The sequence below is a fragment of the Rhinoraja longicauda genome, chromosome 4 (assembly GCF_053455715.1).
Source record: "Rhinoraja longicauda isolate Sanriku21f chromosome 4, sRhiLon1.1, whole genome shotgun sequence".
Taxonomy (NCBI): Eukaryota; Metazoa; Chordata; class Chondrichthyes; order Rajiformes; family Arhynchobatidae; genus Rhinoraja; species Rhinoraja longicauda.
The window spans coordinates 49,747,648-49,769,827 of record NC_135956.1 but is presented as its reverse complement, the minus strand read 5'-3'; the positions used below and the strand labels follow the sequence as shown (position 1 = coordinate 49,769,827).

At 38.4% G+C, this 22,180-nt stretch overlaps 1 protein-coding gene across 2 annotated transcripts in view; it reads right to left on the bottom strand.

Moving 5' to 3' along the window:
- atp9b (ATPase phospholipid transporting 9B) overlaps positions 1–22,180 on the bottom strand; it is a 298,121-nt gene that overhangs the window by 47,168 nt on the left and 228,773 nt on the right. For both annotated transcript variants that reach the window (XM_078397707.1, XM_078397708.1), the window contains exons 14-15: positions 20,882–20,994; positions 10,244–10,486 (exon numbers count right to left, since the gene is read on the bottom strand). In XM_078397707.1, the coding sequence (XP_078253833.1) occupies positions 10,244–10,486; positions 20,882–20,994 (356 nt within the window). The remainder of the gene's footprint in view (positions 1–10,243; positions 10,487–20,881; positions 20,995–22,180) is intronic.

Below are 22,180 nucleotides of genomic sequence, written 5' to 3'. Positions count from 1 at the left end.
GAAAGGAAAGTTGTTTCTTGCAAAACTGCAGGCTTATGCTCTGGATTATCTCATTATATAAATTGTGACTCCTTCAAATGTTCTACTTTATCTGGTTCTGAATGTATGGCATGCTCATTTGAAAAGCTGAAATCTAGGAATTACTTGGGAAATTGATCATTCATAATGTAATTAAATTCACTGCATGAACTTAAGAACAGTAAAGGAAAAATCAAGGACAAGGATGCTTGAAAACCATCGATAAGATGACAAGAAGAAGGAATAACGTCATTAACTGAAAGGAGGAATTGGCAAACTGACCCACAAGTGAGTAATGGAGTTGTTTAAACAGATAATTCACGAAATACAATCAAATAAATGTGCATCTTAGGAAGGCTTTAAGAAAGGATGGTGGTGGGGGGAGAGACTGGTGGTTAGGAAAGGAAATTTAAAGGGTGGGGTCTTGTTGGCAGGGATTGACAGTTAGAATAGTTGGTGGTGGGGTGAACAATTATTGGGTTGATGGTGGTTTCAGATGGGATCTACTAGAATTTAACAGACATGAAGGGAAAATTTTAAAGATAAAGGGAGATGTGAATGACCATCATTTAACAATAGTCAATAAACAATGTGGTAATGGATGGAGGCGGATTTGGTGCAGTTAGGAATTTTGGAGCACATGGAGTGTGGAGGACTGGAGATTGAAATTGGCAAGACTCAAAATGACAAAAGCATGGATTAGGAAATCATATTAGTGAGACTACTTAATCTCACTTCATTTGTTATTAAATTACAAGCCTTGTGTCAATGAGTGAAAATGAATCTGTGCCCGGAAGAAAGTAAACTACATTGCAGCAGCTGCATCGTTTGTCCAAAAGAAAACGGCATTGAATCAAGATTTTCCTATTCTTAGAAGGAATAGTGAATAATGAATGAAGGAAAATCAGTATGTGTAACTTCTCTATTTTCAAACAACATTTAAAAAGGTGCTACACAAATGATGTACCATCCTTGGAATAAAGGAGAAGATGACCATAAGAACTGCTCAGAGGACTGAAAGAAAACAGCTAAATATATGTTGCTATCAAAATGGGGATTTGACAAGATGTTGCAAGATGGATTCAACAATGGGAGATACCAGAGGGTAATGGTTGACAATTGTATGTCAGGTTGGAGGCCAGTGTCTAGTGGAGTGCCCCAGGGATCTGTGTTGGGTCCACTGTTGTTTGTCATTTACATTAATGATCTGGATGATGGTGTGGCAAATTGGATTAGTAAATATGCAGATGATACTAAGATAGGTGGTGTAGTTAGTAATGAAGTAGCGTTTCAAAGTCTACAGAGAGACTTGGGCCTTTTGGAAGGGTGGGCTGAAAGATGGCAGATGGAGTTTAATGCTGATAAGTGTGAGGTGCTGCATTTTGGTAGGACAAATCAAAATAGGACGTACAGGGTAAATGGTAGGGAATTGAGGAATGCAGTGGAACAGAGGGATCTGGGAATAACTGTGCATTGTTCCCTGAAGGTGGAATCTCATGTGGATAGGGTGGTGAAGAAGGCATTTGGTATGCTTGCCTTTATAAATCAGAGCATCGAGTATAGAAGTTGGGATGTAATGTTAAAATTGTACAGGGCATTGGTGAGGCCGAATCTGGAGTATGGTGTGCAGTTCTGGTCGCCAAATTATAGGAAAGATGTTGACAAAATGGAGAGGGTACAGAGGAGATTTACTAGAATGTCGCCTGGGTTTCAGCACTTAAGCTACAGAGAGAGGTTGAACAGGTTGGGTCTTTATTCTTTGGAGCGTAGAAGGTTGAGGGGGGACTTGATAGAGGTTTTTTAAATTTTGAGAGGGACGGACAGAGTTGACGTGGGTAGGCTTTTCCCTTTGAGAGTGGGGAAGATTCCAACAAGGGGACATAGCTTCAGAATTGAGGGACAAAATTTTGGGGTAACATGAGGGGTAACTTCTTTACTCAGAGGGTGGTGGCTGTATGGAATGGGCTTCCGGTGGAAGTGGTGGAGGCTGGCTCGATTTTATTATTTAAGAGTAAATTGGATAGGTATATGGATAGGAGGGGATTGGAGGGTTATGGTCTGAGTGCAGGTAGATGAGACTAGGTCAGGGAGAGTGGTCGGCGTGGACTGGAAGGGCCGAACGGGCCTGTTTCCATGCTGTAGTTGTTATATGGTTATATGGTTATTAACAAAGAGCTAAATAGCTCTGGTTGAACTGAAGGCATCTGGAGAAAAACTGGAAGAATATATCTGTTCCATAAGTAATTCAATATATAGAACTAAGTTCCTGGATGAAAGAGTGAAAAGAAAATATGCAGCTGATGGCAAAGCAAGTATTGAAGTGGAGTTGTGCAGATTCATAAAAATAGGGTTTTATTTTAATATTAAGCCCCTCAATACATCAACTGAGGGGCTAATCTTAAAGTTCTACAGAGGCTGACACTGAATTTTGAGCTCTGTGTTTTCTATTAAATAACATAAAACACTGAAAGAAGAATATAGTAGATTCAATGTGACATTACCTGGGATGTGGGAGTGCAGTTATTAAGGAGTCAAAATGTTTTTCATTGCAGAGAAAGTTAAGAGTGACCTAATAGATGCATTCAAGATGGTGGGGAGTAATAAGATAAATAGTTAACCAGCCTTTCTGCAAACCATCCCTTTAAATTGAAACCTTTTGACATTAACCCCAAAACAGTTACATATGTGGAAATGGATAAAATACATACAAATTTATAAACATGGGATGAAACCAGTCGTAAATGTTATTTTTAAAGATGTTGCATGAACAAAACATATTTTGATAAAACAGGTTCTATTTCACTTTTCACAGAACCTCATTGTATTGTTTTTATCTTTGCTGTTTTCTAGTGACCTCTTGTCAACCGGTGAGGTAGATCATTGTCTTTTATCTAGAGGCCACATTTAAGCACTGTCAATATCATGCCTGACATCTCTCAAGACTGTAGCTTTGATAATACAACTCAAATTTACTGTAGTTAAGTAATGTTCACATATTGTCATTTGATGAATATAAATGGGAAAATGAAATACTGTGGACTTTTATATCACTCAAATTCCTAATTCGTACACTGTTTTTCTTCTATTACTCATGTCCTAGCTGTGGGTTTTCTACATAAGATAAATGGCAAAGGGGCCTGGGTTGAATTTATAGGAGCTGTGCTTGATGTGGTTTCCCGATGACTCATGTCAGTTTGTTCTACTTATGAGGCACTTCATCCATTGACTTGACTTAGAACAATGAAAAGTCACAATTGACAGCAGTGGCTTCAAATTTCAGTGAGATGTGGGAAACTGGGAATTGATGTGACAATAGTCTTACAAATTAGCTTTTTACACAAAAAGGAAGAGTAAACAAGACATTACCTCCTCACAAAGGAACTTCTTGATTAAGGCACCAATATTAGAAAATTTCATTTTTCATCAAAGCATTAATCTTTCACTTTCAGATTTTAATTGATCTAAATATTTGATTTATTTGTGTTCCAAGATTGTTCTGTATTAGAGTGGCACAAGTCTAAGGAAATTATTATTGGAAAAATAGAAAATGCAAACTGCATTAACACATATTGATGTGTTATTTTCAGATATATTTTTAAGGGAATTTTATTTTTAACACCCTAATAACTTTAAACTATTTTTTCATCCATCATGTCATTTTAAAAAGGAGACAATTATTAATTACTTATTATGGCACAGCAGGTGGCCATTCAGCCCATTACAAATATCTTTTTTATAAGGTTTATTGGAAAAATCTGGCTCAATTGTTGCAGGAAAAAAGGAAACAAATGCAAAAAACAGTTCAGTAATGTTATCAACTTAATTTTGCTCATAGTCATTATCTGATTACCCAATGCTACCTTACTCAACTATTAAATAATCTAAACTTCAATTGTGCTGTTAAATACATTGGCTGTGCACAACCATTGTAGTCAAACCTGATCCCTTCTCTAACCACTCTGACAGACAGGCTTCATTGGACACCAGTCAAAAGTAGAAACCCTAGCCAGTTCTTAGCTCTCTCACAAAGCAGTGAAACCAAGAGGAGCTTTCCCTGCCCCTTCTCAGGCCAGGATCAGCAACCTGAGCAGAGATTAGGGAATTGGGCCATCGGCTTTGTCCATTTTGTTGGTTCTGTTCAAATAAGCTATCGTGGACAGTATAGTTAATTTTACAATTATGATTTTCTCTTGAATAACCATCATCATTACCTCCCACTATCCCAATACTGCCCGACATTGTCAAAGAACTTCACACATGCACTACAAACTATTGTATAACTACACAACCCTCCTAACAGGTACAATAATCAAATCGACAGAATTAGTACTCAGGATTTCAAAGTCAACATATTCCAAAAAAAGTCCAAAAATAGTACATCACTTACAATCTTTAAAGATGAAATTCAAACGAAAATTTGGAGAGTGACTTTCAACTATTTAGTTTAGTTTAGTTTATTCTCATGTGTAACGAGGTACGGTGAAATTTTTTTGTTGCGTGCCACATGATTACAATTAAGCCATCCACAGTGTACAGACACAAGATAAAGAGAATAATGCAAATAAGATAAAGTCCAACAAAGTTTGATCAAAGATAGTCTGAGGGTCTCCAATGAGGTAGATAGTAGCTCTGGACTGCTCGGGTTTTTGGTAAGATGGTTCAGTTGCCTGATAACAGCTGGGAAGAAATGGTCCTTGAATCTGAAGGTGAGCTTCTATACCTCATGTCTGATGGAAAAGGGAAGAAGAGGGAGTGACCTGGGTGCAACTTGTCCTTGATTATGCTGCTGGCGGGACGTGCCAATCTTCCTAGGTATCACAAAATGCTGGAGTAACTCAGGTCAGGCAGCATCTAGGAGAGAGGGAATGGGTGACGTTTCGGCTCGAGACCCTTCTTCAGACTGATGTCAGGGGGGCGGGGCAAAGAAATGATATAGGTGGAGACAGGAAGACAGTGGGAGAACTGGAAAGGGGGAGGGGAAGAGAGGGACAGAGGAACTATCTAAAGTTGGAGAAGTCAATGTTCATACTGCTGGGCTGTAAGCTGCCCGTGCAAAATATGAGGTGCTGTTCCTCCAATTTCCGGTGGGCTTCACTATGACACTGGAGGAACCCCTTGACAGAAAGGTCAGACTGGGAGAGGGAGGGGGAGTTGAAGTGCTCAGCCACCGGGAGATCAGGTTGTTTAAGGCGGACTGAGCGAAGGTGTTGAGCGAAATGATCGCCGAGCCTGCGTTTGGTCTCGCCGATGTAGACATCTGGAACAGCGGATACAATAGCTGAGGTTGGAGGAGGTGCAGGTGAACCTCTGATTCACCTGGAAAGACTGTTTGGTTCCTTGGATGGAGTCGATGGGGGAGGTAAAGGGACAGGTGTTGCATCTCCTGCGGTTGCAGGGGATAGTTCCTGGGGAGGGTGTGGTTTGGGTAGGAAGGGACAAGTGGAACAGGGAGTTATGGAGGGAACGGTCTCTGCGGAATGCAGAAAGGGGAGGAGATGGGAAGATGTGGCCAGTAGTGGGATCCCATTGGAGGTGACGGAAATGTTGGAGGATGATTTGCTGGATACACTGGCTGATGGGGTGGAAGGTGAGGACAAGGGGGATTCTGTCCTTGATACGAATGGGGGGGATGGGGAGCCAGAGCGGAGCTGCGGGATATAGAGGAGGCCCTAGTGAGAGCCTCATCTATAATGGAAGAGGGGAAGCCCCGTTTCCTGAAAAATTAGGACATCTCTGATGCCCTAGTGTGAAACACCCAATCCTGGGCGCAGATGCGGCATTGATGGAGGAATTGGGAGTAGGGGATAGACTTTTTGCAGGAGACAGGGTGGGAAGAAGTATAGTCCAGATAGCTGTGGGAGTCAGTGGGTTTGTAGTAGATGTCAGTCACTAGTCTGTCTCCTGTGATGGAGATGGTGAGATCCAGAAACGGTAGGGAGATGTCGAGAAATAGTCCAAGTATATTTAAGAGCAGGATGGAAATTGGTGGTGAAATGTATGGTCAGTGAGTTCTGCATGGGAAATGTATGAAGTAAGTGAGTTCTGAATGGGTAAATTCTTCCTGCCAATCTTCCTAAGCTTTCTAAGGAAGTAGAGTCATTGGTGTGTTTTCTTGGCATTTTTACAAAAAGGTCGGCATCGAAGAGGGAGGAAAAAGGCCTATAGGTCCAACTTGGTCATGTGACAAAGTTACCCATGTAAGTTAGCCGCATTTGCCCAAGTTTGACCCACATCCTTCAAAATATCCATATACCTATCCAAATGTCTTCTCAATATTGTCATTATACCTGCATCAAAAACTTCCTCTAGCAGCTCGTTCCATATATCATACAACCTTCTGTGCGAAAAAGTTGCCACTCAGTTTCCTATAAATCTTTCTCATCGTAAACCAACACCCCAAAGTTCTTGATTCCCCAACCCAAGTAGAAAAATTATGTGCATTTAATCGATTGCATTAAAATATATCCTTTTATACATTAGAAACTATAAACTTTAAATTTTAATTTCCATGTTGATTGCAGTAAGCAAAATGATCTATAGATTATGATAATATGAGACAGTTGTTGAAACTTATACAAATTACAAACAATTGAAATAACATTATGCAATATATTATGCAGTCTAATATATTATCATGATCTATGGAATATTTTACTTGTCAATCAATACAGCAATTAAATCTTAAAGTTTAGAGCCGCTAATGTATAAAAATATATTTTAATTTACCAATTTGTACTTGCATCTTTAGATTTCTGATATCTCACGCATTTTTATATATATAAAAAAACACATTTTCTTACTTCATCATTGACTAAACATTTTGAAGGAGCTCTTATTTCTTGGAAGACACTAGATGGCGACTTTAATGCGGCACTACAAACTGAATTGAGGCTCCTTTGGATAGGCAAGTGGTAGTACACACTGAATGATAAAAAAAACTCAATCCACACTATTCATTTTCAGGTTAGCATTAATTATGTATCTGGTATAACAAAATAAACTCAAAGTAAATTGTCCAAGAGATCCAAACTATTTATTCATCTGTATTAGTACACAGTTGTGAAACATTAATAACCTTTTGTTCGTAACTAGTATGGTAGGTATTAACAATTTAAACCATTACTGCATGCTTGTTCCTTTTTTTTAAATTTTGCGCCAAATTTCCTTGAATGGAAAAAACTATTTTTCCAGTACTTTACTTTATATAATTAGGTCTTGAGAAACTAATGATTAAAATAATTTGTGCCAGAAATCTCAAAAAGATATTCTTCGAAGGACCAGAAATGTCTCAAATACTTATTCCATGGTATTGAGATAAATTAAAGCAAAAATCAGAAAGAAAAATATATTTCCATCTACTTCACGGAAAAATTAGTTTACAAAGAGGCTCAACACTTCAATGATTTACAGTGAAATACTGCTTTTAGAGCAAAGCACGATATTAGTTTCAGTGTACACTGTGCCATCTATTGTTCGAGTAGCTAAAAATCAATCACTGATGGCTGTCCATTTTTTTCCACTCTGATGTACAGACCATGTGCTAAAAATAATACATACAGTATTAAAAAAACCCTGCTTTTAATGGGACAATATCTTCATTTTCCCCCCAAAATGCTACTGTTCCATAGGAACATTTACTTTCCTGGATATTACATGCAATTAGCCATGTTTTCTTTGTTATAAATACAGTAATGAAAACAGGTGACCAGAATATAACAAATAAGACACACCTCATATTAAACAGCCACTTCAATTCGGACACATGCAAAGTATATAAAAGTAGCTTTTTAGAAAATGTGATTCTTACTCACAGAACTATGTAAACAAAAACCACTGACAATACAAATATTTGAGGAAATGCAAATGGCTACATATACGAGATTTTTTTTTTCAAAACATCCAACACACCTACGTTTTTGGAAAGCCTTGCATCATTCCTCACAAAATAAATTGCTAGGTTACAAGAATGACCAGTCATTAAAGACCATGACCAATCATTCCCCTCTGACCAAAAAGGATCAAAGGTCATCAGACGCACTGTTCAAAGCATGCCCTTGCATTGCTAGGCATGTGACCTTTGAACTTCATCAGCCTATCCACTTCGTTTATCTCGTTTTATGCTTGCCCTTTACATTAGGTCAGTGTACCTTTCTGTAACTGAAAATGATGATGGATTTTGTTCAGCAGGTATATACTTATGCCCATCAAGCTCAACTTTAATACTGTTTTCTCAATGTCTGCTCGCATTTTTGTGGACTTTCCACGCTCAATTTGTAATACCGTTTCTATATTTACACAACAAAATATTGATCACTAATCATCGGAAATACAAACACGGTAAGATTTTGTTAGGATAAGAGATGGGATTCCAAATTCATAGATATGATTAATGCATTAGATAGCTAGATGACATACGCTGAAAACATTTACACTAAAATAAATCTAGTTTTAAACTATAAAATCAGCTCAATCTTGGTATTTTTATAACTATTTTGCTTTATAAGAATTTGAATGATTTCAATAGTGTTTATTTTAAAAGACAAATGGGGAGCTCTGGCCTTTTATGAACATAAAATGTAAATGAAAAAAAACATAGGAATACATTTTCTTAATTTTCTCACATGCAGATTGAAATAAAATTGATTTTCCTACATTTAAATCACAAATAGCACTCCTACTTATTTTCAACACACTTGTCCTATTTTCCAACAGTGCAGCCTGTATTAAAATTAAAGTTTGTACTTATACATTTTCAAATGGGCAAAGCATTTAAAATAACCTGAATTCAAAAAAAAGGCAGCAAAAGTCTCAGATATACTGACTTTGAGAATGATAACCCACATATAACAATAAATTAATCTGAATCTCGTTTACATGTTTTGCACCTAAAACAAGCTTTATCTTTTCTATATTTTGGTGTCTCCTTCGATAGCTCAACTTTCTGATTTGACCATCTTTGCTATCTAAACTGGAAAGAAGTATATTCATTTGTAATTTTCATCATTTGTAATTTTCATCATTTGTAATTTTCACTAAGCTTCTGAACAAATTTAACAAGCTTCTTGTGTCAGAAACATTCGGTCTTTGGATGCAGTGCAAGGTGGAAAAATAGAGTTAAGAACGTAGAAAGAAAACAGGTGACTCAGAATGAAGCATCAAAAACCTTGAAAGTGAAATGTTACACAGATGAGAAATTAAATGTGAATTAAAAGTTGGAAGGAAAATGGTTAAAATGACTATGAAAGGGGAAAAGAATTTAGAAAACAAAGATGGGAAAGTGTGTGATGGTAAGAGTGGAAAAAATGAATGCAGAAGAGGCAAAAAAAAGCAGCCAATCATTATGTGCTCTTTTTCATTGAGATTCAGGAAGAAAAAGGCACAGGTACAACTTACTTAGGATAAGCCATCTTCTTTCCCTTAAAGGGCACAATTTCAAATTATTCCTATGCCTCGCACTGATTTACAAAAATACCAAACATAAATTAATTTACCATGTACTTCAAACAAAGAAACAAAGCTTTGCCTGCCTTGAGAAAGTAACAGATGAATCAAAATGTAAATTTATGCCAACCAGAAGGCATTGTATACAAACCAACGGGTAGGTTTACAATACTGAAAGGATTTAGTTGCACCTAAGGCTCATGCAGATTGTCAGTTGTTCTTCAGTCAACGTGGAAATAAAATGAGTGCCAGTGGTTTCTCTGTTTAGAGATAATATTGCTTACTTAGAAAAACCTCATTCGGCCAACACTGAATGATTTATAAGGGAAACATCAATTGAACAATTTTGCTAAATAAAGCTCTGGGGCACAATAGTGAAAGCAGTTTTCTTCAATAAAATATGCTTTTAGAATGGTGCTTCAGTGATTGCAAAACACTGGCATCATCCATCATTCCAAGTACAAAAATATTCAATGAGTTAAACAATGATCCACTTAGATTTTTTTTCTTCTTGGACTTCAATGCATGTGATTCATTCTGTTGCATCAATATGGCTCCCTAAAATTAAAACCTATTTTTTAAAATCTTCCCTTCTACCCAAGAGAACACCTAGCAAATCTCTAGTTAGTAATCCAGTGACAATTTAATTGACGTCGATTACTATTCTTTTCTTACAAAGAAAAGAGGGGCTGTAGAAGTGAACAAGGTCCAGTGCCATATTTTAAATGGCTGCCATTTGCCATATCACACTATATTTCCAGCTTTATAAAAGGCAGAAACTAACCTCGTCAGGACTGGAGGCTTGGTACGTGCGGTTTTCATCGCTGAAATCCTGATCGGCCTCAGCATATTCTGTTTCCCCACGCAATTCATAGACAGGTGTAACATTGTGGCAAAGTGCAATGGCTTTTACAGCTTCGTGTATACGACTGTGGACGGACTTGCGAACTTTTGGGGCAGATAAAGTCGTTTTACTTGATGGGGTGGTGCTGTTGCTTCCTGTTGTGTGGCTGTGCGAACTATTGCCCTTAAGAAGAAAAAAAGTCAAATGCTTTCATTTTGTTTCCAGACAAAGCAATACTTTTGCAAGGCATGTGCTTATACTCAATAACCGATGGTCCCAGCAGGGTGGGTTAAGACATGGAAGACAGAAACTGTATGGTAATGTAACCACTTTTGATTTCATGTCAGGTTACCACACCAAAATCCAAAGATTTCCAATCTAAATCCAAAGAAATCCAATCTAAAAAAATAAATCAACACATGACCATAATAATTTACAGTTGAACATGCGTTTTGCAGAAAAGACCCAACTCAGTTAGGGCAGAATGAACTGATTTTAAAAAAGTGCAAAAGATACAATTTCACAAGGTCAATACTACTTTTCATTGAAATCCCAGAAATTAGGAGTAAAGAGGTTCTTCTACAGTTGTATGGGGCTCTGGTAAGACCACATCTGGAGTATTGTGTACAGTTTTGGTCTCCTAATTTGAGGAAGGACATCCAGTGCAGCGTAGGTTCACGAGATTGATCCCTGGGATGGCAGGATTGGCATATGAGGAAAGATTGAAAAGATTAGGCTTGTATCACTGGAGTTTAGAAGGATGAGAGGGGATCTTAAAGAAACATATAAAATTATAAAAGGACTGGACAAGCTAGATGCAGGAAAATTGTTCCCAATGTTCGGGGAGTCCAGAACCAGGGGCCACAGTGTTAGAATAAAGGGGAGGCAATTTGAAAACTGAGGTGAGAAGGAATTTTTTCAGCCAGAGAGTAGTGAATTTGTGGAATTCTCTGCCACAGAGGGCAGTGGAAGCCAAATCACTGGATGGATTTAAGAGAGAGTTAGATAGAGCTCTAGGGGCTAGTGGAATCAAGGGACATGGGGAGAAGGCAGGCACGGGTTATTGATTGTGGACGATCAGCCATGATCATAATGAATGGCAGTGCTGGCTCAAAGGGCCGAATGGCCTCCTCCTGCACCTATTTTCTATGTTTCTAAATGAGAATTTATCTTTGGACAAGCTTAAGACAGTCAACGCATCTCAACATCTCGGCAAGAAATGGAACAGATTGGTTTCAAAGGTAGATCATCATGACTTTGTGTTGATAAAATGCGAGATGAACATTTTGTACTTGAACACAATAACTGAATACAAAAGATTCTCCCCACTTGTGAGATTACCTCAAAATCAAACTCAGGCAATCTTCAATGTTTAGGCAGGAACTGCAGATGTTAGTTTACACTGAAGATAAACACAAATTGCTGGAGTAACTCAGCGGGACAGGCAGCATCCCTGGAGAGAATTAATGGGTGATGTTTCGGTTTGAGTCCCTTCTTCAGACTGAGAGTCAGGGGAGAGGGAAAAGTTTCGGGTCAAGAGACTTGTTTAGACGCTGTCTCAACCTGAAATGTCACCCATTCCTTCTCTCCAGAGAGGCTGCCCGTCCTGCTGAGTTACTCAAGCATTTTGTGTCTATCTTCAATCCTCAATGTTGTCAGTTCCTGTGTGAGAGTTTACACCCCAGTACAAGAAAATAATCATTTCAACAAAAAGCATCTTTCTTAATGCAAATATTGTGAATTACTTACCATTTACCAAGTTCAAAAGCTTGGTAACAGAATGACTGAAATGCCAAAACATTGATCTCCTTTTCAAGTTGGAATATCATATTGACAACTGACATAATTGCAGAGAATTTGCACAATACAATTTGATATGAACATCTTACCTTTTTTCTAGAATGGTTATAATCCATTTTACTGCTTTTCTTTTTCTCATTTTACCTTAAACAGAACAAGCCCTTTTTCTGATAATGAAATAAGGGATATAAATTTTCAACTTTGTAATGGCATGATTGTGATCAGGATTAGACAGTTCCTATGTTTTAAGAATAAGTAAATATCATTCCCATATTGTAATATGTAAATGGAATGGTAGCTATTTTGGACCCTAGTGGAGCAATTAACATCCAGTTAACACTAATCTTAAATTTGTTCAGATTATGTAGAATATTATATAGTCCACAGTTGAGCTAATAGATATATAAATTATAAAGTTTGCAGCTTTTGGAGGAAAGACATTTTAAAATAATCAACAGAGCACCAACAGACACAGCAAGATTCACAGCTAAGATACATTCTGCCTCAGTGAAGGAGCAATATAATACTAGGAACTTTACAGAGAAAGTAAATATTTTTAATAAGTAGCATTAAATGCAAGTTAAAATGTCAGTAAAAAATCGACAAATTGTATGCATATATGTGCATTTCTCTTTAACAAAGAAGTTCTTATCTTTCTTGTCGACAGAGTACACAACAGGCAAAAATAACATAAATGACACAACCTCTGTATCTCCTTTGTCACATTAGATTGTTGGAGTCATGCTGCGTCTTTTACAAGCACCGACTCCGCACTGTCATGCATATAAGCTCCAAGAAGATCCAGCTGCTTCTGACAGAATTTATCTCCTCCAGTGAAGCAGATCATTTTCCATTATTAACCTCCTACCCAGTGAAGGCCTTCAAGCCAGGATGTGAAATGACATACATCTCTGATCCCACCATCTCTATCAACCACTTTTCTGTTAACTTTAAGCTGACCTTACCTCATTCCATTTTAACCAGTCTCTTGTTGCCTGGGTGTGCTAAAATTACTGAACCGTGAACTTTCTGCCCATCAAATTACAGTGTTGCCTAATAAAAGGTTTAACTTTTTATTCATCTGACAGCCTCTTCAGTTTCAGGATAAGGCTGCATTTGTATTCTTTCAACACCAATGCTACTCCAACAGCAAATAAATTAAGCTGATTTACTCATCCTGCATTGTTGTGTGTATTGATGCTGGTATAATTTAATTTCACACAAATTCCATTAAAGATTATGCCCTGTGTCACAAAATGTTTCCAGTGGGGAAATATAATCAATTTACAATAGATTTGTGTTGCGTACTGTGGACCTATTACACTATCATATTTATACAAAAAATACTGATGCTGAAATCAATATCAAATCAAAATTGCCAAACATTGCTAACTGACTGGCAATTATATATTAATTAATTATCTAACGAAGACGTCTACATCAGATGTTCTTTTCAAATGTTTATATCATTTTAAAAATAAATCCATCCAGAAAACCATTGGGCACATTATTCTATATTGCTTCAATTAATTTCTGCTTCAACAGAAATAAAACTCCAGGAAGAAATATTTTATATCTTGCCAATGGAAAGGCATTTTTCCAGCAGCAAATGCTTCTTGAAAAATTACATTTATATAGGTTTCAAAATCTCTGGATACACCAAGGCACATCCTAATGATTTAAGTAAAATTCAAGCCAGGCACATTTCTCCCTTCTCTACTCCTGTTTTTTATCATTAGCCTCTTCTTCAACTAGTTGCTCCATCACCAGCAGCAATATCCAAAACTCTGGAACATCATTTCTGAATTCCTTTCGCTCCCTTTAAAGATTTTTTTTAAACTTCTCTGCTTAACCAAATTTATCACCGCCTGCCCTAATATCTATTTACATGGATGTGTGATAGATTTTGTTTGATCGCTCTCCTGTGAAATGCTTTGGGATATTTTTGTATGTTAGAATCGCAACATATATACACATATTAATGCAGGTACTTTGTATACAGTAAACCCTCATGATGATGGACCATGGGGAGGGAAATGGTGTCCGTGATTACCGATTGACTGCTATAACAGAGTACGGAATTATCATTGTTTAAGTAGTAGAAACAAGGAAGTGCAGATGCTATAATAAAAAGGACACAATGCACTGGAGTAACTCAGCTGGTCAGGCAGCATCACTATAGAACATGGATAAATGACGTTTAGTCGAGACCCTTCTTCAGACTCTCCGTCTGGAAATGGGCCTGAAATCCAGATTAGTTGGGGCAAGGATCGGCAGGGTCATGGTTGTGGCCCACAGGTGGCTGGAGTGGCAGGGAAGGGTCGGCAGTGGTGATGGCAGGCACAGCCTAAAAGCGGCTGAGGAGGCTGTGTGGGCCGGCAGTGTCATTGGCAGCCTTGTCTGGAAGTAACTGGGGAGGTGGTGCGGGCTGGTGTTGGCATTCCAGCCTGTTGGTGAAGGTCGCTAGCCCGGCATGGAAGTGGCCAGAGGTGGCATTGGCAAACCAGCCTGGAAGTGCCCGGGGCATAGCGTTGGCAGCCTAGCCTGGAAGCGGCGATGAGTGCCAGAATTGGGATCCTGACCAGGAGGTGAAGTTTGACAGCCCAGCCTGGAAGCGGCGGGGGGTGGTGTTAGCTACCCAGCCTGGAAGTCCTCGCGGGGGGGAGGGGGGTCGGCAGCCCAGCCTGGAAGTGGCCAGGGGTGGTGTTGGCGCCCCAGCCTGGAAGTCCTCGCGGGGGGGAGGGGGGTCGGCAGCCCAGCTGAAGCAGCCGGGGAGGTGGTGCGGGCCAGGGTTGGCGTCAGCTTCCCGGCCTGGAGTTGAACGTCAGGCTATAACCAAAATCCGTTATAAAGAGGTCCGTAAAAAAGGTTTAGTGTATATTAAAAACATCTTTGGTATCAATTCAATACAAGGAAACACCAAAAATCCAGCTACTTCCGAAGCAGCAATACTGGTAACAGATTGGTGTGGAATCAGACAGAGCTTGGTCATCAATTAGGTGGAATAAACTTGTGTGAACAGTTATATCATTAAATATATTACCATTTTGCTGACCAAATGACCAGTTGCACTAAAAAGTATATTTCATGTGCAGTTAATGACACAACCCTTTAGAATCCCATAAATGCTCTTTTATAGTCTCAGGTAAAACCATGCATAATTACAGTGACAGTAAGATAGTATTGAATTTCATTACAATCAAATACTGATCACAGCTTTTTACTATATATTACGAATTGCATGTGGAGTTGCATGTCAAACTTTGAAAAGACACCAAGTTAGGTGGCCCAGGTGGAACAAGAAGCTGCTGAGAAAGTAAGAGTAAGCAGAAGGATGGCATATGTAATATGTAATGTTGCGCATATTTAATCAGAGAAACATTAACCACAACATTTTAATTACAAGGAATTAGGAGCTGTGAAGTAAAACTAAAAAGAAATGTAGGTGCACAATAAGTCACCAAAATCTAATCCAAATTTCACTTTACATATTTTGTAACCTAAACGATAGAAGTTTGTTAGATCTCCATAAACAAATTTTGCATTGCTTTATAACAGCGTTGATCAGACAAAGTACCCAGCCTACCAGACAGAAGGTTATGGGCTCAAACCCCACTCCAGATACCCGAACATATACTTTGACACCAAGCAGTGAAGGAGTGGTGTGCTGCAGGAACTATGGTCGTTGGGAAAGCGGCATTAACCTAGGGCCTAAAGGACGTAGAAGGTCTCATACATCACTTGGAGCAGGTAATTCACCCATACAACTATTATCTGCCTACATCACTAAAACAGATAGTCTAATTGATCATTTCACAAATTTGATGGCCCTTGCTGTGCACAATTTGACCGTTATTTCCATGTTATAATAAACAATAGTTACAAGCACTTCCTCAGTTTTGAGAACTTAAGTGCAACTTGAGGCAAGGCCTCTTTCAGAATTTCTCTTATGTCTAACTCATTTGCAAAGAGCTTTGCAAGTCAGCACAAACTTAAGAATACAACCGGAATAAAACATTCAATTTTATAAAATATAAAGACAAAACAGTGCAGGAAACTGACCCTGGTCTACATGGCAACCTCTTTTACAATTTATTATTTAATATGATATTGAATACAGCAACAGCTGGAAGTCATATTTAGTAACTGACGTAAGAAGCAGGAAGTTTAGTGATAAATATAGAGAATAAAGTTGGACATGAACAAAAATAGAACATTCTAATTCATCATTGACGTCCAGTACTTAATTTGTGGTATTGACTATTTTTTTAAATGGCATAACAATTTCTTCGTTGAATACACCAGCTTTTACTGTCATTTTCGACTTATTTACATGTTTATAGCATGATGGTTCTTTTAAATCAAAAGCCTATTATTAGCACAGCTTTACCTTTAATGATCTCAAAAGACAACAACCTAAAGGAGACCAGGAAAATTGTTATTGGACAGAAAAGTCATATATGCTGTCCTGTAGTTAGACAGCAGATTTTGATATTGAGACATAAAGACATAAAGACCAGCTGACAACTAAGACAACAAGTTATTCACCATTGACAGTGACAGCTGTGTATCTATCAGGACTGTGCTTCAGTGTGATAGACCTATACTGGATATGATCTTTCAGCTGGATACCAGGTTTGGAAGATCCAGTATCTTGGATATTCTGGTGCAGCATAGGATGGGTTTCAGGGTGACTCACAGGTGGTGAGGTTTGCCACTACCACCTTGGGGTTGTAGCCCCCTCCACATACCTGTTGATCCCCAAGTATTCCGTCCTGATTGCATCATGGGCTGCTGTTTATAAAGAGCTGGGGTAGTTCTGAGTATTCCCAGATCCACATACACCTTCTCTTGGTATTATAAAAGGGGCATCCAATAACAATGTTAAATGGCACAGCTAACTTCTCTGAGCAACTCTGTGTACATGACTACCTAGCGTAGTGACCGCCTGACGGGGAAGAAGTAATCCTTGCAGGGCTTCCAGGCAGCAAGTTGGATGTCCCAAACTGAGGGCCTTGTATTATGAACCTCGTGATGACATTGTAATGGTCATAAGTGTGACTAGTATGGCAGCTCACTGCTGATCTGTAACAAGCTCTTTAAAGAAGCTCTCAGAGGATCATTGTGATGCAACTACATGTAGGTTATCCAGATGGTCTTTTAATTCTCAACCCATTTAATGATAGCCTTGTTTATTCATTATTTAATCTGTCTCTTGGTCCTAAAATTAGACAATATAAACAAAAATAAGTCTAAAGATTTCATCAGATTCTTTAAATTTCTCTGGAGAACTCCATGTAACATTTATTAAGTAAGCTACAACTGATAAAGCTAAAATAATGACAATGTTTTTTGAGTGATGGGGTGGAATGGGGACACCAATACAATATAACACCGTAAAATTGTTACAGACACAAAGTGCTGAAGTAAACCAGATGGTCAGACAGCGTCTCTGTAGAACATGGATAGGCCACGTTTTGGATCGGTATCCTACTTCAGACTGATTGCAGAAGGGAGGAGAAAGCTGGAAAAGACATGGGGGTGGGACAAAGCTAGGTAAGTGATAAGTGGATACAGGTGATGAGGACCTTTGAATGGCAGATGGGTGGGAAAAGACCAGAGATGGGAAGAAGATTGTACGTGACCCAAAGAAAGCTGGTTGATGGGATAGAAAATTGGCCTCGTGATAGGAAACAGAGGGTGATAGTGGAAGGTTGTTTTTCAGACTGGAGGCCTGTGACGAGTGGTGTGTCTGAGGGTTTGGTGCTGGGTCCATTGCAGTTTGTCATCTACATTAATGATGTGGATGAGAACATACCAGACACGATTAGTTAGTTTGCAGATGAGACTAAAGTGGGTGGTATTGTAGATAACGAAGATGAGTGTCAAAAATTGCAGCAGGATCTTGATTGGTTGGGCAGGTGGGCTAAGGAATGGTTAGTGGAGTCAAACCAGGGCAGGACCTACACAGTGAATGACAGCGGTCTGGGAGCATTGTAGCGCAGAAGGATCTCGGAGTGCAGGTACATAGTTCCTTAAAAGTGGCATCACAAGCAGATAGGGTGGTCAAGAAAGCTTCCAGCACATTGGCCTTCATCAGTCAGAGTATTGAGTACAGAAGTTGGGAGGTCATGTTACAGTTGTAGAAGACTTTGGTGAGGCCATACTTAGAGCATTGTGTTCAGTTTTGCTAACCCTGTTGTGGGAAAGATGTTAAGCTGGAAAGGATTCAGAAAAGATTTAAGAGGATGTTGCTAGGTCTTGAGGGCCTGAGAGAGAGAGGTTGAGCAGGCTAGGACTTTATTCTTTGAAGCACAGGAGGATGAGGGGTGATCTTATAGAGGTGTATAACAACACGAGAGGAAAAGATAGGGTAAATGCACAGGCTTTTACGCAGAGATGGGGTGAGGGGTGCAGTGTACTGGAAGAAATAGGTCCTCATCCAAGCAGGGCACAGGGAAGATGGGGGGAGGTCCAGGTGGGGGTAAAGAGGGGAGTGGGGCTTTGCATCAACTAGTTACCTAAAATTGGAGAATTTAATGTTCATACCGTCAAGTTGGAAGCTACCCAAGCAAAATGTGAGCTGTTATTTCTCCAGTTTGTGTGTTGCACATTCATTTTCTCCCCCTATCCCATTCCCCTTCTCCCGCTCACTTCCACCGATACACCTTCCGCTGGCTTCACATTTCGTGTTTCTTCTCCTATCTGACAGCTTTTTGTTCTCTTCCCATCTCTGGCCTTTGTCCATCCATCTGCCGTTCAAAAATGTCCCTCACTTGTATCCACATATTACTTACCTGGCTCTGTCCCACCCCCACCTCTCTTCCTCCACCCCTTCTACAATAAATATGTAGAAGGGTCCTGACCCAAAAGATCATCAATCCATGTTCTCCAGAGATGCTGCCTGGCCCACTGCGTTACTCCAGCACTTTATGCCTTTTTATGTAAATCAGCACATGGAGTTCCATGTGTCTGTAAAATTGTTCATTGTTACACCGTGAAGATTCCTAAAACGTTAGATGTAGCATTTTTCTTCAGTTCTTTATGTTATATATGTTAAGTAGTAATGTGAACATGATAAACTTCATGATGCCTTCAATAAAACTGAAGCAATATATGATGTTCTTAGTTATTACATTTCACACAAAAATTCTAACTTGGTCTTTCAGTTTTATAAAGTTATTATGAATTAAATTTTAAAATCAGTTTGATAGCACTTAGATTTGAAATATCTAACAATCAGAAATCTGCAGATATAATTACTACCCAATTTCTTTGTTTTGATCTCTACCAGTTCTATAAACATGAGAACTTTCTTTGCATGCTGTTGCACTGCACCCCTTTTGGCAATCAACAATTCTCATGTCCCCAGCACCTGTCCCACTTATAAAAAGACAGTAAGAATATGCTGCAAGGACCAACATTTAGGTGTTGAGAGAGGAAATGGATTTCACTTTTGGTCTATTGATATTCTGTGATAATATGTAACTTCAAGTTCCAGAGATAACCTGAATGCTCAAGCTGCATTTATTTTAACTTTATTAATAATATTAATTTAACCATGCTGAAATTGCATATTAGCACCAAGCTGAATGAATAGTCAAAATCCATCATGTGTAAATATATCTACCGCATCCACACAAATTCCAAGCCTCCATCAACTCTATATACCACCATCCAACTGAACACTTTGACCATCTGATGTACAGCTACCGTAAACTAAGTGAAAGTGAATTTATTCAACATATTTACATACTGTATTTATTAAACACAAACAAACTAAAGCCCCATTAAAAATCATGTTTACAACCCTGGAATTACTTTAAAAATCTCTGGAATATAATTCCTCACTTGTTGAAAAGAGAAACATCATCCACTCTGTCGATTTTATATTTATATATGTTCTATAGCCACAGGTAGACACAGAGATTTGCTCCAATCATATTAGCAATCAGTCTGTATCCGTACATTCTTTAATAATTAAAAATGAAAATATATTTTATTAGAATTTAGATAGAAGGTAAAACATTGAATGCTAGTTAACAATGCACATAAATCTATGTTTTACTACCATTTATTTTGAAAGTTTATTTCAATAATACCCTATTACAGACCCCATCCCCTGTTCCATTGCAAAATTAAAGATACACCTTGACTTTTTCTCCAAGCATCTACTCCCTCTTTTTTCCTCAACCCCTAGAATTAGATGAAAAAGGGTGAAGATCTAAATATAGCCAGAAGGGATCAGTTGGGCCGAATCGCCTTTTTCTGCACTATATATATCCTAGGTAACCCATCATAGATTGAGCAGCAATTCCTTGGCCACCATGCAGTCTCTAGCATATTGCCCACTGACCATTACTTAGGCTTGAGCTGAGACAGTCTCTCTCTGTGTGCAGCATTACAGCAAAGCACCACACAGCATCCAGTATATGTAACTGTAAAATAGACCTAGTCAACTCTTCCCTTACCTCAAGAATGCTGTGCCAAAAGTGAGATCAACTAGCAGGGTCTGAGCAATAAATTAAAAACCTTCTTGAGCTGCACAGCTCACAAGCAGCAACATTGCCCATTTAGGCATTGGAGTGACTTGCGCCTTTCAGTGGATTAAAAAAAATTGTAAAGCTGTTCTATGATCAACATGATCTGCAGCAAAATAATTTCAGATGCCTTTCACTCAGTTTAAATCCATTACAATTCTATTAAAACCCTAATTTCTTCACATTTAAATACACAATAGAAATAATTTGTTTCAAAGTGAACATCTGAAATATATACCTGTGCATATGAGCCAATAATATGGTTTTGTATTTCATCCATTGTGTCAGTCCCATAAGACACAGTGCCCAAGTGGAGACGTTTGAATATCATCTCATTCTGTGTAAGGGTTCCTACAATAAGCAGAACAGAGAAGAGTATAGCCACAATTGCTGAAATTTACCAGCAGTATCAAATTGCATTTCAATAAAGAACATTCATTCAGACCTGAATAACCGTATAATTATACAAATAACTCTTTGGTACAATTTACACTGGCGACAGTACTGTACTGTTTTCATTGTTGTGAATGATTTTTAGTCTACAACTTAAATATGAATATGTTAAGGCTATATCAATAAACAGCTTTAATATTTAAAGAGCTGGCCATTATGCATAGTGCTTAGGTAAACATACTGAACTTCAAATTATATGCTGAATGAACAAATTGATTCTTGAATGAACAAAAAAAGTAATGGAAAGCTTTAAGAGAATATAAAGAACGGAGTCCTCAAGTCGAAAAAAAATGAGCAGGTATTGCCTCTTTTGGGTGGTAAGCACATAAAACAGCACAGCTGTAATACGTAAAATTACAAAGAGCTAACATTGGAGTGGAATATCTCTATACTCAGTGAGAGAAGCAGCATTAACCTAATGTATAAAATTGCAACAATGTTGTTCTGGTATGGTAAATGCGGTTAAAAATAAAATCACTGTTGCAGCATCCCACATTTAAAATGTCCTCTCCAAGTCATTCATTCCTCTTCTCATTTTGTTGGAAATAACATGGGGGGGGGGCAGTTGTTGCACACCAAGCAGAGTTCAAATCTTCACCATTTCAACTCTGGTCGTCAAAATAGCTTGTAAACAACCACCCCCATGTCAATCAAAGTCGGGTCCACAGCCATGTGATTAAAACAGCTAATTAATTGGCTGTTTTATGTGAGGGTTTATTAGCTGCCAAGACTACAGTAGGCAGTGGATCCCTGAAATATCAAGAGTGAAGAATTTCTCAGACATCATGATGAAATAAAATTAACCAAAGCAGAAATAGAAGCCGAAAATTAATACAACGGCTTCACTCTATCAGCTTTCAAACAAAAAATCCCCATTCCCTGATAATTATTTAGTTCTATTCCACACTCTCACTTGAATAGACAAAGACTCAACAAATTATTCCCAGGCATCTATCAGTGTCTTTCTAACCAGTTGCTAGAAAGTGCACAACAGCAGGACAGTGATACATTTCAACAATTTCCCTTGTCAACCTGTTGGAAAGAATTAGTTTTACTCTGATAAACTAATAAGAACTGGGAAAAA